This window comes from Pongo pygmaeus, chromosome 4 (genome assembly GCF_028885625.2).
Source record: "Pongo pygmaeus isolate AG05252 chromosome 4, NHGRI_mPonPyg2-v2.0_pri, whole genome shotgun sequence".
Lineage (NCBI taxonomy): Eukaryota > Metazoa > Chordata > Mammalia > Primates > Hominidae > Pongo > Pongo pygmaeus.
The window spans coordinates 102808174-102836061 of record NC_072377.2 but is presented as its reverse complement, the minus strand read 5'-3'; the positions used below and the strand labels follow the sequence as shown (position 1 = coordinate 102836061).

Sequence of the window (27888 nt, the reverse complement as noted above, 5' to 3'; positions counted from 1 at the left end):
AGAGCGAAACTCCATCTCAAAAAAAAAAAAAAAGGTACAGTATTTAAGATTTTTCTACAATGTTGAAAGCTAAAAGGGTGGATTTTTTGTTGTTGTTGTTTTACTTATGTTTTATAAAAGCATACTTTGCTTAGCCTGAGTATCTTCTTAATAACCACCTGACCACATTTCTTTTTTTTTTTTTTTTTTTTGAGACAGAATCTCGTTCTGTTGCCCAGGCTGGAGTGCAGTGGCGCGATCTCAGCTCACTGCAAGCTCCGCCTCCCAGGTTCACGCCATACTCCTGCCTCAGCCTCCCGAGTAGCTGGGACTACAGGTGCCTGCCAGGACGCCCGGCTGATTTTTTGTATTTTTAGCAGAGATGGGGTTTCACCGTGTTAGCCAGGATGGTCTTGATCTCCTGGCTTCGTGATCCGCCTGCCTTGGCCTCCCAAATTGCTGGGATTGCAGGCGTGAGCCACCATGCTGGGCCTCCACCTGACCACATTTCATATATTGTGGATAATTATAGAATAATGCTGTGGGATCTCAGGTGGACCTCTGTCTTTTTATTTTTTCTAATTTGAAAAAGGAGGGGATTATATTAGATAATTCTGAAATTCTCAGTTTTATTTATGAGCAATAGAATTTCCCATAAGTTTCTATACCCCCGATACTTTATTTAAAAGAGTATATATTTTTGTACTCATATTTTTGAAATTTTCAGTTGAAATATAATCCTACAACAGAATTAATTACATGGAAGGATCTTGTGCTTTTGTTTTCAGCTACTGGTGCTACTACAACCATCTATGCAGTTGAAGCAGATGGTGACCCAAATGCAGGCTTTGAAAAAAACAAAGAACCAGGAGAGATTCAGTATTTAATTAAATGGAAAGGATGGTCCCATATCCACAACACTTGGGAGACAGAAGAAACCCTCAAGCAGCAGAATGTTAGAGGAATGAAAAAATTGGATAATTATAAGAAAAAAGATCAGGAAACAAAACGATGGTAAGTATGCTGTATGTCATATACTTTTTTTAATAGTTCAAAGATTACTAAGCCTTTATGTTATAAAGAATACGTAGTAACATTAAATGATAGCCTAAAATAACTATAGACTTTATAATACAGTTGGCTGTCTTTGTCCACAGCTTCTCTATCCTTGGTTTCAACCAACCATGGATTGAAAGTATTCGGAGGGAAAAAAAACAACAATAATACAAATTAAAAACAATACAATGTAACAACTATTTGCACTGCATTTACGTTGTAAATGTAAAATTAGGTATTATAAGAACATCTAGAGATGATTTAAAGTATAGGGGAGGATGTGTGTGGGTTATATTTTAGGTACCATGCTATTTCATATAAGGAACTTGAGCATCCTCAGATTCTGGTATCTGTAGAGGATCCTGAACCAATCCCTTGCAGGTGCTGAGGGATGATTTTATTCCATCTCAAGGTAAAACTCCTAGGGGTATACCTATCTAAACCTATCCTTGGTAACAGTCACATAGAGTGTGTCTCATACATTATAAATTACAGATTTTTAGTTAAAAATTAATGATGCTTTATTCCTGTTTGAGTTTCTTTATTACTCAAATTTGGCCCACACAGTGGCGAAATGTGATGTTTTGTGCTACAAATAGTGTTGGGGATGGGAGAGTGAAAGGTTATTTATGGGAGATTTTTAAGTCTATTCCTGGATTAATAATTTTTCAGGTTGAAAAATGCCTCTCCAGAAGATGTGGAATATTATAATTGCCAGCAAGAACTTACAGATGATCTACATAAACAGTATCAAATAGTGGAACGTATAATTGGTTAGTGATAAATGATTCTGGTTAAAAAACTTTCTTTTTATGCTTGAAATAATCTGAAAAAAGTCATAAGTTTGCCACTTACATATCAAACACAGTAGCTTGCTCTTACTAAAACAGTATTGTAAACTAGATAGCTAAATTTTACTTGTGTAGCCTTTACTAGGAATTACGTATCTGATGATTAAATGTAAAAATAAATAAATAAATAAGTAAATGCCTGATTCTCTCACAGCTCATTCCAATCAAAAGTCAGCAGCTGGTTATCCTGATTATTACTGCAAATGGCAGGGCCTTCCATACTCAGAGTGCAGCTGGGAAGATGGAGCTCTCATTTCCAAAAAGTTTCAAGCATGCATTGATGAGTATTTTAGCAGGAACCAATCAAAAACCACTCCTTTTAAAGATTGCAAAGTGAGTATTGTCTAACATTTTAAATTATTAAAAATATATTTATGATTATAAATATTTACAAGCTTGAATACAAGAGTTGGATCCTGATTTCAGATAGACTAAGGGAGAATATTTCTTGGTTAATAGGTCCTACAGGAAGTGAACTTCTGCAATTGCTGTGTGTTTTTTAGTTTTAGTTTTATGATTTTTTTATTTCAAACTTTCTCTTTTAAAAAAATTGTAAATGATGTTTTCGTCAATATATTTTCTTAAGTGTTGTCTTTTATCTTGTTGAGCATCACTATGTCAGAAAGATAAGTTGGTTATGGTGATTGTCAGGAAGAGTTGGGAGAATAAACAGAAAAAAACCCTTGGAAATTAGAGATATGCTCAATTTTAAAGATAGTGGATATTTTCTTAGAAGGTAGAGAAAAAGGAGAGTGATATAGGAAAGTATCCAGAACTACCTTGCACAATACTTTCTGCATGCTTGTAACTTACCCAGAGTTACTAGTGATGTGTTGAGATCTATGGACTACTAGACTTTCTTTCCTTATTACAAGAATTACATTCTTCATAGGGATAACTTGGAATTCAGAAATTGAACGGTAAGCTAAGCCAGTTTTATGGTTTGTAGCTTAAGGCTGGAGCGATGATTTTGAAAAATTTAACATAGGTTTTGCTTGTGAAATACGTGAGACTCATATTTTGGCAGGAAGTTAATTTTCTCTATAAATTTTTGTTTAAAAAAGAAGGCGAAATATTTCACTGTTCATTTTTGTAGAGTAGTAGAAAACAGTATTGGCTGAATCCTCAGATACATTTTGAGTAATGGAATCTCTGAGCTTGATGATTAGAGATGAAATTTAAGAATTTATGGTAAAGCTGAGGCTTTCATCTTTTAGTATAATTTCTTATATTTAATAGTTCTACATAATGTTTATTTCTACTGAAGGTATTAAAACAAAGGCCAAGGTTTGTAGCCCTGAAGAAGCAGCCATCCTATATTGGAGGACATGAGGGCTTAGAATTAAGAGATTATCAACTGAATGGTTTAAATTGGCTTGCTCATTCTTGGTGCAAGTAAGTATATTTTGAATCATCTATTTAATTTGACAGAGAAAGAATTTACCAATACAGGATTCAGAAAAGATTTCCATTTACATAAAGGATAAGACTCTTTGGCAGTTTATATGCTAGTCTTTGTATTTCCTAGTTTATATAAACAATACTTACTACATACTAGGAAGAAAATCCAGTGGAGTTGGAGTTTAACTTGATTGTTGCCTTTTTAAAATATGTTTTTATTCAGTTTAAAAATCAAAATGCATATCCGTTCTCATCCCACGCTATTCCTGGAATATTTCTCTTTTTCCTAGTTATTTTAATGTCCATTTACTCTTCTACATTTTTTTCTATCTTCCGTGGCCTCCACTCTACTTTTGTGAATCTCGGTTGCAACTTAGCTATAGTTTTTTTTTAATCTGTGTTCTTCCTATACACTTTTTACTTATTTAATATATCTGGACTCTACTACTAGTAGATGAATTGCATTATTGGCTTCATAATTGATTAGACATAATACTATTAATCCTTAAGCCTCTTCTGGCCCAAAACAGTCATCTCCTTTTACTTTTCTTACAGCATTACTGATTAAGTCTTTAGCTAGATACCTTTACATTTATTATTTGTAGTTAATAAAAGTGGTATATTCTATATAATACCGATCAGATTAATTTTATTTAACTTCATATAAACATATACACGATGTAAAAAGGTTTCTTTGTATATTTGAATATTTCCTTGCATGCTAATTTTTTTTTAACTTTGTAGAGGAAATAGTTGCATACTCGCTGATGAAATGGGCCTTGGAAAAACAATACAGACGATCTCATTTCTGAATTATTTGTTTCATGAACATCAATTATATGGACCTTTTTTATTGGTGGTACCACTCTCCACTCTTACTTCCTGGCAAAGGGAAATTCAGACATGGGCTTCTCAAATGAATGCTGTGGTTTATTTAGGTGACATTAACAGCAGAAACATGGTAAGTTGTTTCCCTGTAAATGTAGAAATCAAAATGTACTTGTCTTTGAGATCAAGTGTTTTTGTCGTTGTTGTTGTTGTTGTTTTGAGATGGGGTTTCATTCTGTCTCCCAGGCTGGAGTGCGGTTGTATGATCTTGGCTCACTGCAACTGGGACCACAGGAGCAAGCCACCACTCCTGGCTAATTTTTTGTATTTTTTAGTGGAGACAGGGTTTTGCTGTGTTGCCCAGGCTGGTCTTGAACTGAGCTCGAGTGATCTGCCTCCCTTGGCCTCCCAAAGTGCTGGGATTACAGGCATGAACCACCGTTCTTGGCCTAACGAGGGTGAGGGGTTTTGTTTTGTTTTGGTCTGTATAACAATCTTTGTTTTTGGCATAGAACTTGCCACAAATAAGTTCTCAGTACAAGTTTAATTGACTATAACAAAGTCAGTTTTGGTTTAGTGTTACTTCATGTATATATTTGACTGTTTTCTTGGTGGGTTTTTTTTTTGTTTTGTTTCCACTCTGTCATCCAGGCTGGAGTACAGTGGTGTGATCTTGGCTCATTGCAACCTCCGCCTCCCAGGTTCAAGTGATTCTTCTGCCTCAGCCTTCCAAGTAGCTGGCATTACAAGTGCCTGCCACCAGGCCCGGCTAATTTTCATATTTTTAGTAGAGGTGGGGTTTCACTATGTTGCCCAGGCTGGTCTCAAACTCCTGACCTCAAGTGATCCACCTGCCTTGGCCTCCCAAAGTGCTGGGATTTACAGGCGTGAGCCACCATGCCAGCCTATTTTACATTTTTAATGGAAAATTTCAAATATGCATGAGAACAGACAGAAGAATGTAATAAACCCTCATGTTCTCATCTTAAGTTTCACAAATTTACTGCTAGTTTTTTTTTGTCTATACCTCTACACACTACTTTCCTAGTTACTGTGAAGCAAACCCCAGACATCGTATTTCATCCATAAACGATACATTATTAAATGAATTAATCACTTAGGTTTTCTTAAATAAGACCTTTTCTTTTGTGAAAGATGTGCTTTAAAATTGTGTTTACTTCATTTTTTAAGAAATGCTGTGGTATTTATGTTTTATTTATAAGATTTACATAGCATTTTGGACAATATAAAGAATAACTCTGACTGGGTATGCCGGCTCATGCCTATAATCCCAGCACTTTGGAAGGCCAAGGTGGGTGGATCATCTGAGGTTGGGAGTTCGAGACCAGCCTGACCAACATGGAGAAACCCTGTCTCTACTAAAAATACAAAATTAGCTGGGCGTGGTGGTGCATTCCTGTAATCCTAGCTACTTGGGAGGCTGAGGCAGGACGATCACTTGAACCCGGGAGGTGGAGGTTGTGGTGAGCCGAGATCGCGCCATTGCACTCCAGCCTGGACAACAAGAGCAAAATTCTGTCTCAAAAAAAAAAAAAAAAACCACAAAAACTCTTTTATTACATAAACATATATTAATAGTTACTTACATATTTGAGTGGATTTTAAGTTTTAGATATGTAAGTAAAAGTATAATTTGCGTGATGTTTGTCTTAAAATTGTCCTTCAAATTTCTTAATAGATAAGAACTCATGAATGGACGCATCATCAGACCAAACGGTTAAAATTTAATATACTGTTAACAACTTATGAAATTTTATTAAAGGATAAGGTATGTATTTATTTCTCACGTGTTTTTGTCTCTTGTATATCAGTTTTTTCTTTATCATATGCTGTGGGCAAGATGAGAGAATACCCTAAATCGTGAGTCAGCAAACTATAGCCTGTGGTCTTATTTTTTTAATGGTGCTTGAACTAAGAATGGTTTTTACCTTTTTGAAAGGTTACATTTAAAGGGTCTTAGAAAGAATATGTAACAGAAACCATGTATTTATCTGCAAAGTCTGAAATATTTACTATCTGGCTCTTCTTAGAAAAAGCTTGCCAACTCAATCGAATGAAACCAGTTTGTTACAGTGTGTATTGATTTGTAAGCTCTTTAAAGAAGAGGAAGATGCCTAACAGGATTAAGCTACCACTGTGTGAAGCAATGAAGGCTTTATAGATACTGCCTTATTTAATTCCTCCATCTACTTTATATTCACTTTCTCTACTTTATGGAAAAGAAAATCAGTCTCAAAAATGTCTCAAAGAATTTAATGAACTTGGCTATGGTAACACAGCTCTTAAGTAGTGGAATCAGGCCTGCTGTAACTCAGAGACCTAAGTTTAAGAGAGTTCTACAGTTCATAAAAGTTGTACAAAGAATTGTACCTACACTTGGAATAGACACTGTTCTGAATTTGTGTCATAGTTTTTTTTCATATTGACATTAATAGAGGCTTCTATTGGGGTTAGGCTAAAAATCTTTGTAAAAATTTTAAATGACACTGCTGATTTTTCTCTGTTAATTATCAGTTTATAAGCTGATAAAAACTTTGGCTTGATATTACATTCTAGTGGTTAAATTTGTCATAGAAGAAATATGTGCTGAGTTACTTGTGTATTGTAATCTTGAGATTACAATTTTTTTATTTGAAAATTAGACAAAGTTTGTTTTCAATTTTTATTTCATTTTAATAATTGAGTTCAGATTAAATGGGAAGGCTAAATTTGAATTCTGTTTTTCTCTCAAAATACTGTTTTTCTGTTATTTTAAGGCATTCCTTGGAGGTCTAAATTGGGCATTTATAGGTGTTGATGAAGCACACCGATTAAAGAATGATGACTCCCTTCTGTATAAAACTTTAATCGATTTTAAATCCAATCATCGTCTCCTTATCACTGGAACTCCTCTACAGAATTCCCTCAAAGAGCTCTGGTCTTTGCTACATTTCATTATGCCAGAAAAGTAAGACAAATTTACAATTTTAATCATATTGTGTGGATATTATGTTTAGTGGGAAGAAACCCAGGTAATAAGGTCAGTAAGAGTTTTTATTGCCCTAAAAGATTAGATCACAGATTACTAAGAATTTTTTAAAAAGGAAAATGAGGTCAGGTAGTTTGTAATACTATTTGAATTTTTCAATTTTGTTAATAAACTTAAGCCATGTGTAATAAATCACAAGTTGATTTTGCACATGTTCAAAATATACCTTGTTTGAAAAACTAACACAGTACCATTCTTTGTATTTAACAGTAGGAGTAACAACAATGAGTGCTGGTAATCCCTTTTTCTAAATGGGGAAAACTAGACTAGACAAGGCTAAATAAGTTCCCAAAGGTCACTACTTGTTCTCTTTCAGTAGGTCCAGAACTTTAAAAGTATATTTTTTGAGAAATATTTTAGTGATAATTACTCCCATACTTCAAAATACTTCATATTCACTTGATTCAAGAATCATAACTTAAAAAACAACTAATTATATTTCATCATGCATCTTCTTGGGAGGGAGATTTTTTAGAAGTAACTAAGTTTAGCTAATTTTTTTTCTAAAAATCTGTAGTATTTTGTTTATAAATGACTCCCCTAAAAAAAAAAGTTCATACACAATTTAACCTTTTCTAGTAATTGTTCCAATTTCTTAAATTTTAAAGGTTTTCTTCCTGGGAGGATTTTGAAGAAGAACATGGCAAAGGGAGAGAATATGGTTATGCAAGTCTTCACAAGGAGCTTGAGCCATTTCTGTTACGCCGAGTTAAGAAAGATGTGGAAAAATCTCTTCCTGCCAAGGTTGAGCAGATTTTAAGAATGGAAATGAGTGCTTTACAGAAACAATATTACAAGTAAGCTGGACACAGAATACATGTTCTGAACTTTTAATTCTGAAAAGCTTCCATGTCTGTGTCCTGCTTTTGGTGCCCCCACCTTCTCTACAATAGTGTCTTAGAGCAGTTGCAATTCTCGAGTTTCAGAATAAGTTTATTCTGTGTCGTTAGGAGGCAAAAGGAGATTTAATGACGTATGCAAAATTATGAGTGACAACACTGTGTAATTCATCTTCTAACACATAATTAATTGCTTTCCTGTATATCATACTGTTACCTTATAAAGAGTTTAAGTGTTAGGATTTCCGCAATAATGAAGGTATTATATGATTATGACAGTTAACAGATAGAGGCCAAAAAAAGAAACTTAGAACAAAATTTTAGGCTCTGCTGCTTTTTGAAGAGTATTAACAAATCATAGCTGGTATAAATTTTGTATGTCAAGAGCTATACAGTAGGACTTTTCAAAGAATCAGAAAGGAAAATCTGTTCTAATATCTGTTTAAACATTTAATTGCATAAAAGGAAATATATTGCTACATGCATTTGGAGTTTCAGAAACATTTATATTCTGTGGTAAATCTATAGGTGCCATACATTTGAAAGACTATACTTATTGCATAATTATTTTTATTATGGAAAATTTCAGGCATATACAAAAATAGGATAATTTAATTAACTCTTATACCCATGACTCAGCTACACTTTCTTTCTTTTTTTGTTTGTTTGTTTTTTGAGACGGAGTCTCCCTCTGTACTCCAGGCTGGAGTACAGTGGCACGATCTTGGCTCACTACAACCTCCGCCTTCCAGTTTCAAATGATTCTGGTGCCTCAGCCTCCCGAGTAGCTGGGTTTACAGGTGTGCCCCACAATGCCCTGCTAATTTTTTTATTTTTAGTAGAGACAGGGTTTTGCCATGTTGGCCAGGCTGATCCTGACCCCCTGACCCCAAGCAATCCACACACCTCAGCCTTCCAAAGTGCTGGGATTACAGGTATGAGCCACTGTGCCCAGCCCCAGCTTCCCTTTCTACTCATCCCTGGTCATCCCCATTTCCCTCAGTACCTATCCTTTTGAAGCAGATTGGAAACTTTTCCATAAATATTTCTCTGTGTATTTCTAATAATTGATTTTTAAAAGTACTAGTATCACCTGGGCACGGTGGCTCATGCTTGTAATCCCAGTACTTTGGGAGGCTGAGGCAGACGGATCACTTGAGCCTCAAGAGTTTGAGACCAGCCTGGGCAACATGGCAAAACCCTGTCTCTACCCAAGATACAAAAAACTTAGCCAGGAGTGGTGGTGGGTGCATGTGGTCCCAGCTACTTGGTAGGCTGAGGTGGGAGGGTCACTTGAGCCCATGAGGCAGAGGTTGCAGTGAACCGAGGTCATGCCACTGCACTCCAGCCTGGGTGACAGAGTGAGACCCCATCTTAAATAAATAAATAACCCACTTTAAGATTTCACAATTTAGGAAATTATTGCTCTCTCAGCAGAATCAATTTCTTGATACCAATATTCAGTATCAGTGTTCAAGTTTTCTCTGTTGTCTCAAAAAATTTTTTTACGTTTACTCGAATCGGGATTGAGATAGGTTCATATATGGCAATTTATTTGTCTCTGAGTTTATTATCTATAGGTACTTCTTTTTTGTCAAAATGTATACGATGGGGAAAACAGTTATTCTGTAGAATTTTTCCACAATCTAGATTTTGCATAGTACTTCCCTCTAAAGTAGTTTAATAGTATCCCCTGTATTTCCTATAGATTGGTAGGTAGATCTAGGTGCTTGATAATATTCAAATTAATAATTATGACAAGAGTATATTTTGTAGTACACAGTGGTGATTATCTCATTTTGTTATGGGGTTCTTTAAAAAAAAGTAATGCATTTTGTAGAATATTTGGAAAGAAAAGTCAAAGTAGGAAGAAGACACATTAACCTGTAATTCTCTCAGTGCTAGTCATATATCATGGTTTTTGAACTTAAACTCTTCAAGGTACTTTTTGGCAATTAAGGTAATAAGATACTGCCATAAATTTCTGGAAAAAGTCTTAGAATTTTTACCCCTGGAGAAGTTAATAATAAATTTTTTCTGGATAAGGAAAAATAATTCTTTATTCTTGATTACCTCTTAGGGCATTGAGCATTGTCCATGGGTTTCGTTTTGCTTTTCATTCCAGTTTTGGGGAACTGCCTGTATAACTAGTGGTAAAGAATGGTAATAAAAGAGTATGTACACTAGATATTTGAGACTTTCAAGTCCCTTCAAAAACTGACCTTGTAAAAAGGAAGAAAATAAAAGGTGGAAAAGGTCATGGTGAGAGGAAATTTTTCTTTTCTTTTTTAAATTCAGCTTTTATTTTAGATACTGGAGGTATATGTGCAGGTTTGTTACATGGGTAATATTGCATCCAGGTAGTGAGCATGGTATGCAGTGGGTAGTTTTCAACCCATGTTCCCCTTCTTCCCCACTCTAGTAGTCGACAGTGTTGTTACATGTTTATGTCCATGTGTGCTCAGTGTTTAACTCGCACTTATAAGTGAGAACATGTGGTGTTTGGTTTTCTGTTTTTGTGTTAATTCACTTAGATTATGGTCTACAGCTTCATCCATGGATATTATTTTATTTGAAGGGCATTATTTCATCCTTTTTTTTCTGTGGCTGTGTAGTATTCATGGGGTATATATACAAAAATATGGAGTGTTCATGGATTTGCATGTCATCCTTGTACAGGGACCATTCTAATCTCTGTATTGGTCCAGTTTTAGTGTAAGTGCTGCCGAAGTGAGCACAGGAATTGTTACATGTAGTTTGGAGTAGTAAAATAGCACCAAGATGTTTTCTATAAGTTGCATATGTATTGTGTAATTGCAATCTAGAGAAGGCAGTCGTGGCTAAAACCAGGTATCCTCAGGTTTCTTTTAGGTCCATGCAAAATATTCAATTTCGTTAGCTTTCTAATGCAGTAAAAGTTGTAAGAAGATTAAGATAAATAATGCAGCTGACCATCTTTTTAGCAAATTTGAGGGGAAAGGATTAATACACTGTAATAATTATGTTACATTAGCCTGTTCTGTGTATAGCTAATGGTTCAGAAAACAAGTTGTGTTCTCATGAGTATTATGAAAGAGGTTTGGTCCATTGTATATACAGCTGTGAATTTCATAACGGTACAGTTTTACTTTGGTATTACCTTTGGCTGTTGTTTTTTTTTTTTTTCGTTTTAATGCTTTTAGAATTTATCCTGGTAATTGTTCTGCTAAACATCATTTTCATAATTTTTTTTTTAAGATGGATTTTAACTAGGAATTACAAAGCCCTCAGCAAAGGTTCCAAGGGCAGTACCTCAGGCTTTTTGAACATTATGATGGAGCTAAAGAAATGTTGTAACCATTGCTACCTCATTAAACCACCAGATAATAATGAATTCTATAATAAACAGGAGGCCTTACAAGTAAGAATTTTTAAATGTTGTTACTTTGTGATAAAGTTCTAGAAACGTTGATTTCACTTACAATCGAAAATGGCTCAATGCTTGAATATATTGGATAAAAGTTCTCTTTAGTTAATGGTGCCTTTCTATAATGGTCTCAGTTATTAATCTTTGTAGAAAAGATTTTAAAATTCTAATTTATGTAATTATTTTATGAATTTTCTAAAAATAGGTCTCTCAAACCATGGCCTATAATAACTTATCCAGCAAGAAAATCCCACAGTATGTTCATAATTATGAAAAAAATCGTTAATACTAATTGTGCTGCATTTGTCATTTGGTAAATGGTAGTCTAAAGGACATCTTGACCTCACATCTTAACCCTTCCTGGTACTTCTGGAAGATAACTCAGAAGTGTGAAGGCACAGCTGCAGTCCAGCCACTGTAGTGCATTGAAGGGCTAGGATCAGCATCTAGAATTAATACATTAGAATGCATTTGCTTACTCTTTTTAAACCTTTGGTTGCTTAGTTGCTGCTGCTTCCGATGTAATTGTTCTTCAGCTAAGGTTTTTGGAGAAACACTGTGGTATAGTAACTAGCAAACAGAGTGAACAGTACTTTTTTCCTCCCCGACAATACAGCAAAACTTAGGTGTGATATGGCAAAGAATATTTTAGCTTCAGTCATAGAGTGAAATGGTAAAGGTCTTAGAAAATTTTGAAAAGTGAAGTAAGTTGTTTTCTAACATGAAAATTTAAAATCTCAATTTAAAATAAGTCAAGCAACTAAGGTGTTACGTGGACAACTTATCATTTATGTCTTTTAACATATAACAACTTGAATTTATTGTTTCTGTAGCACTTAATTCGTAGTAGCGGAAAATTGATTCTTCTTGACAAGCTATTAATTCGCCTAAGAGAACGAGGCAATCGAGTTCTTATTTTTTCTCAAATGGTGCGGATGTTAGATATACTTGCAGAATATTTGAAATATCGTCAATTCCCCTTTCAAGTAAGCATTTAATTGTATTTGTTGTTTTAAATTTTATCTAATTCCTGTGCATATTTTACAGAATTAACTTTGAAATTATTTTATAAGTGTTAAGGTTTTTATATAAACTGTACTTTTTCTTTAAAAAGATATATCTGCTTTAAAAAATATTTGTCATTCCCTTTTTTTTCTTGACTTTACATATTGCAGCAAAACAATTTTTCTTCCTTTCCTGTGATTTTTATTTTCTTTTAATTCTGTCTTTTTCTTCTATGCTTGCTTTAGATTTTAAAAACTGAACTAAGGCAGACTTTTCATGATTGGATAGATCTAAAAGCAGGGGAGCCTTTAGTCTTTAATCTGAATGAGGAAAACATCCAGTAGTCTCTGAATGTGAATGCTGCCAAGATTCTGATGATTGGTGTGCTCATAGTTAAAGTCAGGTGCTGTTTTCAGTACTTTACATCTAATTACTTAATTCTCGATGCAATTTTATGAACAGTACTAGGAACATAGCAGACATTATGTAGATACAGCTAGTAAATGGTGTATATTTAGTGCAGATAGTAAAATAGCAGTAAAATTATAATAACGGGACTGAACACACAATCCCTGCTTTGTCAGAGCTTATAATCTCTTACAGGAGACAGACATCAAGCAGGTGATTACAAATAAATGTAACATTACAATTCTGGTAAGTGTTATGAAGAAGGACAGGTATTTGGTGATAGGAATATCATTGAGAAATAATTGCAGTCATTTAGGGGAAAACGTAGAAGAATACCATTAGTTGAGGTTTTTGAAAACACCTTTATTGATACGTAATTCCCATATCATACAGTTTACTCATTTAAAGTATACAATTCAGTGGTTTTTACTATGTTCACAGATAGGTGTAATTGTTTGACAGGTGGTTTTAGAACATTTTCATCAGAAAGAAACTGTACCCTTTAGCTATTCCTCCTGTCCTTCCATTTGCCTTCCTCTCCTGCCCTGTGTTGATTTGTTTTTAAACAAATTATTGTGTACATGGTCAAACAAAAAATTAGTTTGACTGATTTTGAGTGTTTATAAGCACCACTTCTCTGCCACTAATCCCTTCTCATTCCTAGGTCACTTCCTGGAGAGAATCATTTTTAATTTTATTTGGTTTAGGTCATGCCACAGTAATGAGATGCCACTGTTCTTAAAATTTGTACTAATTTGTATTTTAGTGGAAAAGAAAAATTATTTTAATTTTTTAAAACCTTAATAGACATCTGTTTTCCTACTTTGAGTAGGTGATAATTAAGAGCACTTAAAAACACTTAGAATACATCATTTAAAATGTTTATATTTTTCTTCACAGAGTTAAAATTCATATAGTAACAAAGCAAAGGTAGGCATATGGCTTCCCAAAATACTAGTTTAATTCGTTGGTTAAATGCATGGATCATAGTAGACAAGTTATTTCCAGTCTATAACCAGTTAATAATTAGAAATCATTGCCATTTCTAAAGTGAAATAGTAGCTAATGTTTAATAAGCATTCAGTATGTTGTAGGCACTGTGCTACATGTTTTCCTGTGTTCTCTCACTGAGTTTTCTATAGTCTATGAAGGAGGGACTACTATTATGTCTGTTTTGTTTAAAGCAGAACTGACATGGTGAAAAAGTTAGTGGAGAAAAGTCAAATCACTTGCTCAAGATACCAAGTGAATAAAATACTCATTTGCTGGCTGTTGACTAGAACCCATGATGCTTCACATCAATAATTTTCAAACTTTAGTGTGTGTCAGAATTAACTGGATGGCCTTTGCTAAACCCCTTCAGTAGGTCTGGGGTAGGGCTCAATAATTTGCATATCTGTGTTCTCAGGTGACACTAATGCTGTTCTAGTAACCACACTGGACTTAATCAGTGTTTTTAAAACTGAATTGTAACCTGTTAATGGATCTGTGAATCAGTTTAATGGGTTGCACCAACATTTTGAAAGTAAAATGATGAAACATGAGAGTATAACATAGTATATCATGTCATGATATGAAACCTGTTTCAAGTGTTTGTAAACAGCTATGTACTCAATCACATACTTTTAGAATGGAGACTCAGGCAGAATAGTATGACAGCCTATGCTGTATTTACTCTTGAGGGTGCAGTCTTAGTGATTTGGAGCACAGACTAAAGACAGAATGCTTGAGCATTATTTTACTGTCTAGTAAGTACCTTCTGTTATAGTTTTAGCAAAGGACATGCTTCACATTTCTACTTAATTTTATAATTGATTTTAATTGCTTTGTAATATTTTGATTCTGTTATATGCAGTATTTTAATGTGTTTTATTCTAGAGATTAGATGGATCAATAAAAGGAGAACTGAGGAAACAAGCTCTAGATCATTTTAATGCTGAGGGATCAGAGGTATGTATTAATGCTTTTAAAATTATAAATAATTTTGATTTAGTATCAGTATATTACATTATTATATTCAGACATTTTTAATCTTCATATCTAGTTTGATAAAAAAGAGTAGTGTTAGCCACCTTTGATTAGCAAACGAGGTTTTAAAGTCACTATTCTAGGTTAAACCTAAGAATTTTATCTTTGAGACAGTCTCACTCTGTTGCCCAGGCTGGAGTGCAGTGGCACAATCTCAACTCACTGCAACCTCTGCCTCCCGGGTTCAAGCTATTCTCCTGCCTCAGCCTCACAAGTAGCTGGGATTACAAGCGTGCGCCACTGTGCCCAGCTAGTTTTTGTAGTTTTAGTAGAGGTGGGGCTTCACCATGTTGGCTAGGCTGGTCTTGAACTCCTGACCTCAGGTGATCCACCTGCCTCAGCCTCCCAAAGTGCTAGGATTACAGGCATGAGCCACCGCACCCAGCCAAGAATTTTACTCTTTATTATCAATAATGTTTCAGCATGGAACAGTTATTTTAATTTGCTTCAAAATAAATTAGCCAGATTGGGCACAGTAGCTCACACCTGTAATCCCAGCACTTTGGGAGGCCAATGCAGGAGAATTGCTTCAGACCAGGAGTTTGAGACCACCCTGGGAAACAGTGAGACTGCTGTCTGTACAAAAAAAAATAAAAATAAAAAGTAAAAAAAATAAACTGGGCATGGTGGCACTCGGTTGTAGTCCCAGTTACTTGGGAGGCTGAGTTGAGTGGATCACTTGGCTTAGGAGTTTGAGGCTGTGGTGAGCCATGATCATGCCACTAGACTCTCTAGCCCAGGCAATAGAGTGAGACTCTGTCTCAAAAAAAAAAAAAAAAGAGGAAAGAAAAAACCCAAAAACAACAAATTAGCCCACCTTCCTTTAAAAAAAATTTTTTTTATTTCCATGGATTTTTGGGAAACAGGTGATATTTGGTTAAATGAGTAAGTTCTGTAGTGGTGGTTTGAGATTTTGGTGCACCCTTCACCTGAGCAGTATACACTGAACCAAATTTGTAGTCTTTTATCACTCACCCCTCCTACCCTTTCCCTCTGAGTCCCCAAAGTCCTTTGTATCATTCTTATTACTTTGCATCCTCATAGCTTAGTTCCCTCTTACAAGTGAGAACATACAATGTTTGGTTTTCCATTCCTGAGTTACTTCACTCAGAATAGTAGTTTCCAGGCTGGGTGTGGTGGCTCACACCTGTAATCCCAGCACTTTGGGAGGCTGAAGTGGGTCGATCACTTGCGGTCAAGAGTTCGAGACTGGCCAGGCGTGGTGGCTCACGCTTGTAATCCCAGCACTTTGGGAGGCTGAGATGGGCGGATCACGAGGTCAGGAGATCGAGACCATCCTGGCTAATGCAGTGAAACCCCATCTCTACTAAAAATACAAAAAAATTAGCTGGGCATAGTGGCGGGTGCCTGTAGTCCCAGCTACTCGGGAGGCTGAGGCAGGAGAATGGTGTGAAGCTGGGAGGCGGAGCTTGCAGTGAACCGAGATCGCGCCACTGCACTCCAGCCTGGGTGGCAGAGCGAGACTCCATCTCAAAAAAAAAAAAAAAGAGTTCGAGACCAGCCTGGCCAACATGGTGAAACCGCATCTCTACTAAAAATACAAAAATTAGCTGGGTGTGGTAGTGCGTGCCTGTAATCCCAGCTACTCGGGAGGCTGAGTCAGGAGAATTGCTTGAACCTAGGAGGTGGAGGTTGCAGTGAGCCAAGGGAAAAAGAGTGAGACTGTCTCAAAAAAAAAAATATATATATATATATAAAAATTATATATATATAGAGAGAGAGAGAGAGTCTCCAGTCCCATCTAGGTTGCTGCGAATGCTGTTATTTCATTCTTTATGGCTGAGTAGTATTCCACTGTGTATGTATACCACAGTTTATCTTCTTGTTGATTGATGGGCATTTGGGCTGGTTCCACATTGTTGCAATTGCAAATTCTGCTATAAGCATGTGTGTACAAGTATCTTTTTCATGTAATGACTCTTTTCCTCTGGGCAGATACTCAGTAGTGGGATTCCTGGATCAAGTGGTAGTTCTACTTTTAGTTCCTTTAAGGAATTTCCACACTGTTTTCCATAAAGTTCTTTTTTTGGTATATGCCTTTTATTTTTTAAGGAAATAAAATTTACAGTTAGAGTTGAAGCATCATTCCTTTCCTATCCCGTTTTCTTTCTTTTTCACCAGAAGTAAACACTGTATTGAATTTGGTGTTAATAACATATATATTTGATTTTGGAGTCTTTTTGTTGATTGGTCTTGCTAGATGTTTATGTATTAGTTTTAAAAACTGCCTTTCTGTTTAATTAGTACCATACTGTTTACGTTCAGAAAATCAATTGAAAATTTTTCATTTTGATTGTTCAATTTCTTACAGGATTTTTGCTTTTTGCTGTCCACAAGAGCTGGAGGTCTAGGGATTAATTTAGCCTCTGCTGACACTGTTGTTATATTTGATTCCGATTGGAATCCACAGAATGATCTTCAGGCACAGGCTAGAGCCCATCGAATTGGGCAAAAGAAACAGGTATTTTTAATTTTAATTTATATTATGTTGCTGTTTTAGAATTCTTTTTTTTTGTTGTTTTTTGGAAGTGATTTCAGTTTATCCTCTAGAGGATAAGATCACTGTAACAGTCATACTGCTGTTTAACAGATAGAATACTGAGGAACTTGGTTTACCAAAATCACCTGGAGAGTCTGACAGAATTGAGATAACTATGCATAAATAGGATCTTGTATTCTGTTTTGGTCCTGTATTCTAGTCGTAACTATAAAATGCAGTGTTTTTCATTTTGTAATAAAAACTTTAAAATGTCTTTACTTGCTTATTTTAACTTGAAAGGGAGTTTGAGTAGCATATGCTGCCTTTCTGTTAGTCTATATTTTGTCCATGTGCTTACAAGATTCTCCACATGTAAATGTGACCCCATTTTATAATTGTAACAAAATACCCTTAAATGGTGGTACTGAACCTTTACCTAGAGAAATAGGGAAAATTTACTGCAGAACCTTTGACCTAGAGAAATAGGGAAAATTTACTACACCAATTCTTTTCAATTTTGGAGAGTTTGTTTTATGGTGGGCTTCTTATTAACTTGGGGAGTAGTTCATAGAATTTTGCGTTATATAGAGTGATGAAACATTAGAATCAAGGCAACGAGTATAATAAGGCTATCAGAAGTTTACATGCTCCCCCCCCATTTTCCCCAGCTAAATCATAACATAAAAATTACTGTCATTTCTTTAAAAAAACAAAAATAAGCAAATGCAATCTCCTTATCAAAATATTAAGAAGGAAGGATATAGTTTCAAAATAGTCTCTTAAGTTGAGGAACTCTAGCTTTAAACATGTTTTTTAAATTTTGATTTTGCTTTTAACCAGTGAAAACTTCATGTAGAATGAGCTTCAGTTTGTGTGCCAGTGTTTAGGCACTTGAGGTTAGCAAAACAAATCCTTTATACTGCAATTTGTTTCCTCGTGTGTATTTTTACAGGTGAATATTTATCGTCTAGTTACAAAGGGATCAGTTGAAGAAGATATTCTTGAAAGGGCCAAAAAGAAGATGGTTTTAGATCATCTTGTAATTCAAAGAATGGACACAACTGGGAAGACAGTACTACATACAGGTTCTGCCCCATCAAGGTGGTTACTTGATTATTAAAAAAAAGTCATTTTAGAGTCAGTAAACTCATATTTTTGATATGTTACGTCACTGTAGATCATTGAGGAAATGTATTCAGAGTTGTACTTTTTATATTTTGGAAGACTTTGTACTAATTTCTAGTTAGAAGACATACTTCAATACCTGGTTTCATCGCTACAGATTTGTAATTTTAGGGGTAATCTTTTTCACTTCTATGCTTCAAGTTCCTTATTTTAAAATAAATTTACTGCCCTAGGCAACATAGTGAAACCCCACCTCTGCAAAAAATAAAAAACTTAGCTGGGCATGGTGACACACAACTGTAGTCCCAGCTACTCAGGAGGCTGAGGTGGGAGGATCAGTTGAGCCCGGGAGGTGGAGGTTGCAGTGAGCTAAGATTATGCCAGTGCACTTCAGCCTGGGTGACGGAGTGAAACACTGTCTCCAGAAAAATAAAGGATGCTAATACTTGATTCGTCTAACTTCTTCATGTAACTGTTGTAAAGGTGAAAATGTCAGTAATTAATAAAGTGCTGTGTAAATGTTATATTTTTAACTGTTAATGTTAAGCATTTTTGTTTTTCCTGTTTTAGTTCTACTCCTTTCAATAAAGAAGAGTTATCAGCCATTTTAAAGTTTGGTGCTGAGGAACTTTTTAAGGAACCTGAAGGAGAAGAACAAGAGCCCCAGGTAAAAAAAAAAAAAAAAAAAAAAAAAAAAACCTGCTTCAGGATATGTGTCATATTTTTGACAGGATGAAAAGATTCAAGTATATTTAAATATTATCTTTCTAATTATAGGAAATGGATATAGATGAAATCTTGAAGAGAGCTGAAACTCATGAAAATGAACCAGGTCCTTTAACTGTAGGAGATGAATTGCTTTCCCAGTTCAAGGTAGATTTAAACAAAATTTTCCTTATAATTACATAAATTGAGAGGAATTGAGTTATGTCATTTAGTGGTTTGTTAATCTTTCTTTAAGCATAATCAGGAAGATTGCTGTGTTATATAAAAACTACTCTCTCTTGTTCAGACAAACTAGTAGCAAACTGATTTGAAAGAGACCAAACCCATTTATGAAGTTACATTTAGTTGAGTGGAAAGAGCTGTTGTTTCCTAATTAGCAACTAGAATAGTGTTTGGCAAATAGCATGTCCTTAAATACTTGGGTAAATAAATGAATCAGTGTGATCTCTTATTTAGATTTCCGTGACTGAAAGCTTTCAGCTGATATTTTTTTGAAGCAGTTTTTGACATTAACTTATCACAAATAAGAAAACTCAAGTAAATCAGTCAAAGTAAGCAATAAGCTACTATATATTGATACTTAATATCCCTGGTTTGTTGAGGGTCAATGAGTTGAAAGGAGTCCTAAAACAACATAAGTCAACTGACCTTATGGAGTAAGTTAAGTGCCATTTGTTTGAAGAAACAAGTTTCTCTACATCTTAGCTGTTTTCTATGAACTGTGGTTTTTAAAGATCAATTCATTTCATGTGTTCATTTGACAAATATTTATGGAACATCTACAGTGTACCCCACACAGTGAACAAAAACTTTTATAATTTTAATGAATCACTCTGACTACTTTGTGGATGATTGACTGTAGTGAGGAAAGAGCTATAGCAGGGGGAGATAAGATAGAATGTTGAGTAATCCTTGTTAAGAGGTGAAGGTTTCTGGAATTACAGGCGTGAGCCACTTCGCCCGGCTGTGATAGTTAGCCTTAATGGGTGCTTTCTGTATACCAGACCTTGCATAGTACCTTAAATGTGCTATCTTATGTAATCCTCACAGAAATTAGTGTGCTTTCAAAGAGCTCTATGTCTCTGCCAGTAGCTCTTTAGATAGTGTTTTTGTGACCATAAAAATGATATTAGATTGTTCTACAATACTTGATAGGTGGACTGGTCTGAGAATTTCTGCAGATTATTTAGCATGTTAATAGTATAAATTACTTTTTTGTTGTTCTGTTAACTGCTCTTAGTTCTGTGATGCTACTAATTTTGTTGAGCAGTAGGGCAAAAGAAAATCATTCCTAGAGGATTATTAGATGTCATTTGGTTTGATCTGCTTTGCCCTAATGAAGAAATGAATCTAGATTGTTTAGAAGTTATATTTGGTTTAGTCCACAGCCATGTTCATTATCCTAAAGAGCATGCCAGTTCTTCCCCTTAAAAAAAAAACATTAGGGATCAATTTTTCTGTAACAGTTACTCTTAAAATTCTGAAATTTATCAGGTTGCCAACTTCTCAAATATGGATGAGGATGACATTGAGTTGGAACCTGAAAGAAATTCAAAGAATTGGGAGGAAATTATTCCAGAAGATCAAAGAAGACGATTAGAAGAAGAAGAAAGACAAAAAGAACTTGAAGAAATTTATATGCTCCCAAGAATGAGAAATTGTGCAAAACAGGTGATTTTGCAATTTTAAAGATATTTCTATAAAGTAAGAGTATTCAACCTGGGCTGATTTTGTTTGTTTCTACGAGGTATCAGTCCATAGTTTTCTTTTCTTGTAATGGCCTTGATTTGATAATGTCTGCCTCATGAAATGAGTTGAGAAGTGTTTCTTCCTCTTTTATTCATCTTTTCAAAGAACCAGCTCCTGGTTTCATTGGTTTTTTTTGTGTGTGTATGTGTTTTTAATTTCATGAGTTTCTGCAATTTATTATTTCTTCCTTTCTGCTTTTGATTTAATTTGCTGTTTTCTTTCTTTTCTTTTCTTTTTTCTTTGGTGACAGCATCTTGCTCTATTGCCAAGGCTGGGGTGCAGTGGCACAATTCTGGCTCACTGTAACCTTAACCTCCCAGCCTCAGATGATCCTCCCGCCTCAGATGATCCTCCCGCCTCAGCCTCCCAAATAGCTGGGACTACAGGTGTGCCCCACCACGCCCAGCTGATTTTTGTATTCTTTTTGTGGAGATGGGGTTTTGCCATGTTGTCCAGGCTGGTCTGGAACTTCTGGGCTTAAGTGATCCGTCTGCTTTGGCCTACCAAAATGTTGGGACTATAGCACGAGCCACTGCACCTGGCCTCTTTTATTCAGTTTGTTAAGGTGCAAGCTTAGATATAGAAATGTAATCTCTCTTTTCTAATATCGGCATTTAATGCTACAAATTTTTCTTTAAGCGTTACTTTTTCTGAACCTTCCAAATCTATTTTTATATTTTCCTTAATTTAAAAACATTTTAAAATTTCCCATATGACTTATCTTTGACCCACAGGTTTTTTAGAAGTATGTTTTAAAATGTTCAGATATTTAGGAGATTTTTCAACTATCTTTGTTAATCATTGGTAGTTTAATTCTGTCATGTTCAGAAAGCATATTTTATGTAATTTTAATTTTTAAAAATTTGTTGGTGTTTATCCAGTGGCCTAAGTAAACAAATACCCAAATTTTAAATAACTGTAATAGTGCCATGCCAAGCTATATTGCCAAAAAGGAAAAAATTCTAAGACTAATTTCTTCTTCTAATATCCTTTGGTTTTTAGGATATAAGATTATTTGTCTTGATTACTGAGTTTTTTCATGCTTCCTTAAATTTTAAGCCTGGGGCAAATGAGGGGCTTGCACCACTGTAGTCCCTGCCCTGCTACCATTCCCCCAAGGGTAGAGCTTTTTGTTTTTTCTTTTCTTGCAACCGTATTAGATCTTACTCTGTTCCCTCAGTTGAGCAGATGAGAAGGGTCTGGCAAGGCTTCCTTCCTATTTCCACAAAGGTGACTGCTCACTTTCTCCAAGGCTGTACCATGGAGGAAAGTTTTCTCCAGTCTTCCTTCTCATGAGCACCTGGTGGAAGTTTGTGGCAAAGTGCTTGAGAGTGGGTGCAGGTCCTCCGAGTTTTGGCTGTTAGGTCCTGTGATCTCACAATAGCGTACACTCAGCCATGAGCAGATTTTAGCTGATCTCCTCTTACTGCTTGTGTGGTACTTGATTTCTGTCACCTGTGCTCTTCACAAATGAGCCACTGTTCAAGTCCTCTTTTTCTCTTTTTGTGATCCATATATCCTTACATTTAGATGTGTAGGTTGCCCTGTAATTTCATCTCTGATGTTAAACAGAAAAATTATGATTTTGTAGATCAGATTTGTTGTTAGAGTAGGAGCAGTGCCCCTACCAAGTTTCTACATAACAGCCAGAAGTGGAGCCCAAAATAATGCTTTTGGCCTGAAAATAACCATGCATGTTATTTCTTGTTTCTGTTCATTTCTTCAAACCCCTAAGTAGTTTTGTTTTAGAGTGTGTGAGAATGCAGCATTACATTAGATCTTGTGAAAGGATCAAGGGAGGTTAGAAAAAATAAGGTCTAAATACCATTTTTTACTTCATTTAACTTTCAGCATGTTAGAGGTTCAGAATATGTGCCAAGGCTTTGGAAAAACTCCCAAGACTTACAGAATATATGTTTTGATGTATCCTATTAAAATTAATGGATGTTACAAATAGCCTTTTATGTGGGTTCAACTGGCATTTTTTTCTTTCGAATATCTGATTTGTCTAGTTAGAATAGCAATATGTGGATATTAAGCAGAACAGAAAAAAAGACAGCTAATCAATCTGTTCATCCAGAGATAGGACTAATAACATTATCACAGTGTACATCATTCTAATTTTTAAAAATTCATTATCTTTTGCCAAATTAAATTGGAGTTGTATTAATTTGGAACTTTTTCTTCTCTTTGACAGTATGACATGAAAGTTAATTATTCTACAACCCATTTTTAATGGTCTCTCAGCATTCTGTCGTATAGATTTGTCTGGTCTCTCTTTGATGAATATTTAGATTATTTGCTTTTTTGTTTTTGAGACAGGATCTCACTGTGTTGCTCAGGCTGAAATGCCATGGTACAGACATGGCTCACTGCAGCCTCAGCTTCCTGGGGTCAAATGATCCTCCCACCTCAGCCTCTCAAGCAGCTGGAACTACAGGTGCATGCTACAAAAATACCTGGCTAATATTTTAAATTTTTGGTAGAGACAAGGTCTCAGTATGTTGCCTAAGCTGGTCTTGAACTCCTGGGCTCAAGTTATCTTCCTGCCTTGGCCTCCCAGTCATGCTGGGATTACAGGCATGAGCTGCTGCACTCAGCCACATTTTTCTTTTATGATGTAAATAACTTTATTGATCAATGTTGCTTCACAGTTCTGATCTCCTCAGGAAAAATGCCTAGAGGATATGTTGCTGCGTCAGTAGAATAACTTTTGAGGCTTTTGATATCATGTCTAATTACCCTTTAAATCAAAATATTCTCCAGAGGTATATATTTTCCTCTCTTTGGTCTTTAATTTTGTTTATGGAATGTTTTTGATACATTTAGTAACATTTTAAAGATTCTGACCATCTTTTATAATGGTTTTTGCTCTTAAGATACAAGCTGTTTTTACACTAAGGTTGGGTAAATATTTATTTTCCAATTCCAGATTAGTTTCAATGGAAGTGAAGGGAGGCGCAGTAGAAGTAGGAGATACTCTGGATCTGATAGTGATTCCATCTCAGAAGGGAAAAGGCCAAAGAAACGTGGAAGACCACGGACTATTCCTCGGGAGAATATTAAAGGATTTAGTGATGCAGAAATTAGGCGGTAAGATGATATAAGACAATCACTTCAACTTGGTTTTAGTAGAGTGTGAAACTAAAATATAAAAATTCCGTAATTTTCAAAAATTGTGATGAAGTTTTAGAAGAGGCAAATCCATGTTATTTGAGTAGGAATTGGGTGGTTCTGCTTTTGGGTATTTGTTATAACTGAACAAAACAAGTTTGGTGTCTAATCTTTGCATGTTATTTATTTATTGCTAAACTACTTAGACTACACAAATTTTTTTATTAATTTGACTCAGAATAGTGATCCTTTCGAATAATAAAAGTATTTTTGATTCATTTGATTTTTAAAAATTCTCACTGCGTTTATGACTCCCAAAGTTACTAATTTTTTGTGGAAATTCTGTATTTTTCTAGTTTCTTAACAACAGGGTAATTTCCTTTTTGAAAGTAACCCTGTTAAAAGCATTTCTGATATGTTCAAGTAGGAATTGAGGTGAGGTAAGATTGGCCAGGCAGGATATATTGTAGTGTCCATTCAGAATATGTTTATATATACACATTTAAGAGGAATGGGATAACAGCTTACTTTTGTTTATGTAATAGTTTTGGATATGACATTTATTAAAATCTTGTTCAGTTTTGTATTTTGAAAGTTTGTTTCTTTGAAGCCATTGTAACTTTTTTTTTTTAAATCTTAGACCTGACAAAATTCTTCCTCATTCTTTCTACCAGAAAATTTAATACATTGTTAGCCTTCTTAAAAGACACTTTCATGCCCACCTGAATTGCTGTACTTTTCGTCTTTAGTTGAGGAAGCATTTCGACTTCTACTTTACCTAGATATTTTTCCTCATTTATTAACCACTTACATAGCTTTCTTAAGTAAAATTTTAATTTTGCATTGTTAGTGTAATACCACACATCTGAATTAAAACCATTCAGCAAATTTTTATCAGAACTTGGGATGTGAGGAAGTGTAATATAATTGATAATTATTGTGGAGACACTTCCTGTGGTAGCTTCAGACCTTTTTTTGGTCTTATGAAAATAATAAAGTAATTTTTAAAACAAAATTTAGCTTCTGTTGTTTTATTTATACTGATATCTAAACATCATCCTGGGTATTAATTTACCTTGTCTTACCTGGTGTATCTTAATGTTTTAACATTTTTGTTTTTAGCATAGTTTATTCATTATTCTTAGATAACAGTGCCTTGAATTTTTATACTAACAAGTATTTTCTTGTATCTGTAAATATCAGAAATACATATATTTTTAGTGAATACTGAAGCTCACATTTACCAATTATTTTCTCTTAGGTTTATCAAGAGCTATAAGAAATTTGGTGGTCCTCTGGAAAGGTAAATACATTTATTATTCTCATAGAATAATGGAATGTGTTACATGTTGTCGCCTTTATTTATTTGTATTAACATTCAGTTTAGCTACTTTGTTAAATTTGCTTTTAATCGGCATTTACAAAATTAATGTACAAGGGAAATTTCAGATTGTTTTTAAACATGTTTTTATACTATGTTTAATTTCTAGTCTCAGATTTCTTTCCTGTAAATTAAGCTATCTATACATGTTTAAATTGCACTTTTATGACTGTAAGGCACTTTTTACAATCTTTATCTCATTTTTCATCAGTAACTTAAAAGTAGCACGAGCAGATTTATCCATAGAGGGCCTGAGTTGCTAACCCAGCCTTTTTTTTTCCTTTTTAAATGGAGTTTCTCACTGTCTCCCAGGCTGGAGTGCAGTGGCGCGATCTTGGCTCACTGTAACCTCCGCCTCATGGGTTCATGTGATTCTCCTGCTTCAGCCTCTCGAGCAGCTGGGACTACAGGCGCATGCCACCACACCCAGCTAATTTTTTTTTTTTTATTTTTTTTTTTAGTAGAGACGGGGTTTCACCATGTTGGCCAGGTTGGTCTAGAACTCCTGACCTCAGGTGGATCCGCTCGCCTCAGCCTCCCAAAGGCTAACTCAGCCTTTTAACCAGCTCTGCTTTCCCTAAGTAGAGATATTTTCTTAATTTTCTCGAATTCATTCTCTTATTATACAAACTGTATTAAAATTCAAATTAAGACAGTCTTTTGAAGTTATCAGATAATCTCAATAATTATTGTGATTTGGATATTCTTTGCCCTTTGATGTGGTCAACCCACTGTGAATATAGATCAGCAAAGACTCAGATTAGTTTATTTTTTTACTCTTAAAAAATCCCTTCAAAAATAGATATATTTTCTGTTTTATTTTGAGATGGCATACTTAAAATATAATGAAATACTTGCATAATTATTTTAGATGAAAAAATGTCTTGAATATTAATCATTCATATTATCTATTTGGTGCACAGTAATAAAAAGTTACAGAACTTTACTCAGCTTTTGTGTTTACAATTATAAAGCTTTACCACTTCATTTTGAACATCTTAAAATTTGATCAGTTATTAAAAGGTTTTACAGAATTGGTATATAATCTTCCATTTGCTCTATAATGAATTAAACTCATATTACTGAATATATAAATGAAGTGTTTGTCTGCCACATCATCCTGGTTTTTATGTGTTTCCTGCCGTTTATGTGAACAAGAATATATAGAGCATGCAGTAGAGTGACATTTAGATCTTGAAGTAGAGTGAAACTTAATCTTAAATGGCACCACTTCATTTAACATATTTACCTGAAAATTGGATTATTTTGTTACAGATTAGATGCAATTGCTCGAGATGCTGAGTTAGTTGATAAGTCAGAAACAGACCTTAGACGACTGGGAGAATTGGTACATAATGGTTGCATTAAAGCTTTAAAGGATAGTTCTTCAGGAACAGAACGAACAGGTAACATTAAAATGAGAGTGATTTAAAAAGAGAAGTAAATGAAAGTTCAAAATATGCTTTATTGAGCTAGATATTATATCTTAAATTATTTATTCATCAGTCTCAAAAGGTTATTTATAAAGCTTTATTGAGCTAGATATTATATCTTAAATTATTTATTCATCAGTCTCAAAAGGTTATTTATAAAACAAAGTAAAGCTATTCTGGGTAATAGGAAATGGAGAACAGAATTGCAATTTGAAGGCAGTAGAATCTGTTTTTAATTCCGCTGACATTTTCTGTCTGGGAGGTAAGGTCAGAAATTACTGTTTTATACACACACATATGTGCATTCATAGATATATGTGTATATATACACACACACACAATACAATATGTATAGTATCTATAGGTTTTTTAGTATAGATGACTGGGAAAATATAATGCAAATATACACATATGATATTGGTTTGGGACATAATTATTTTATTATTATGCTTATTTTGCTGTTCATTTACCTGAATAAAAATTATTTAGATAAGATTTAATAAGCAGGCCAGGCATAGTGGCTCACACCTGTAATCCTAGCACTTTTGGAGGCTGAGATGGGAGTTTAGCTTGAACCCCTGAGTTTGAGACCAGCCTGGGCAACATAGTGAGACCCCCTCTCTAAGAAAAATGAAAAAATAAAAATTAGCAGGGTGTGATTGTGCGTGCTTGTAGTCTCAGTTACTTGTGAATTGAGGTGGGAGGGTTGCTTGAGCCCAGGAGGTCAAGACTGCAGTGAGCAATGATTGCACCACTGCACTTCCAGCCTGAGCGACAGAGTGAGACCCTGAGTCATCATCCTATAATTCTTTATTTAGAGGCTGACGGTATTAATAGATTGATCCATCTTATGTAATTGGTAAAACACTTAGATAAATACTTTTTATGAATCTGCATCTGCTAGATTATAATCACTTGTTCATATGTAATGAAGTTTAAGGTTTTCCAGTAATCTCTTAATAATATAAATAAGGAATACTTATTGTTAAATAACATAAGTAATAGCATCG

General features: G+C 34.8%; 1 protein-coding gene and 1 non-coding gene across 4 annotated transcripts in view; one reads left to right on the top strand and one right to left on the bottom strand.

Annotated features, from left to right (window-relative positions):
* CHD1 (chromodomain helicase DNA binding protein 1) overlaps nt 1-27888 on the top strand; it is a 73977-nt gene that overhangs the window by 28635 nt on the left and 17454 nt on the right. For all 3 annotated transcript variants that reach the window (XM_063665053.1, XM_054489774.2, XM_054489773.2), the window contains exons 8-26: nt 768-993; nt 1708-1808; nt 2041-2219; nt 3154-3281; nt 4032-4248; nt 5815-5904; nt 6893-7083; nt 7773-7961; nt 11241-11403; nt 12243-12395; nt 14701-14772; nt 17183-17332; nt 18303-18451; nt 19046-19142; nt 19253-19348; nt 20696-20872; nt 23883-24043; nt 25326-25367; nt 26721-26851. In XM_063665053.1, the coding sequence (XP_063521123.1) occupies nt 768-993; nt 1708-1808; nt 2041-2219; nt 3154-3281; nt 4032-4248; nt 5815-5904; nt 6893-7083; nt 7773-7961; nt 11241-11403; nt 12243-12395; nt 14701-14772; nt 17183-17332; nt 18303-18451; nt 19046-19142; nt 19253-19348; nt 20696-20872; nt 23883-24043; nt 25326-25367; nt 26721-26851 (2712 nt within the window). The remainder of the gene's footprint in view (nt 1-767; nt 994-1707; nt 1809-2040; nt 2220-3153; nt 3282-4031; nt 4249-5814; nt 5905-6892; nt 7084-7772; nt 7962-11240; nt 11404-12242; nt 12396-14700; nt 14773-17182; nt 17333-18302; nt 18452-19045; nt 19143-19252; nt 19349-20695; nt 20873-23882; nt 24044-25325; nt 25368-26720; nt 26852-27888) is intronic.
* Nucleotides 10639-10741, bottom strand: LOC129037658 (U6 spliceosomal RNA). The gene has a single exon (XR_008502894.1). It is a non-coding gene; the product is annotated as a U6 spliceosomal RNA (small nuclear RNA).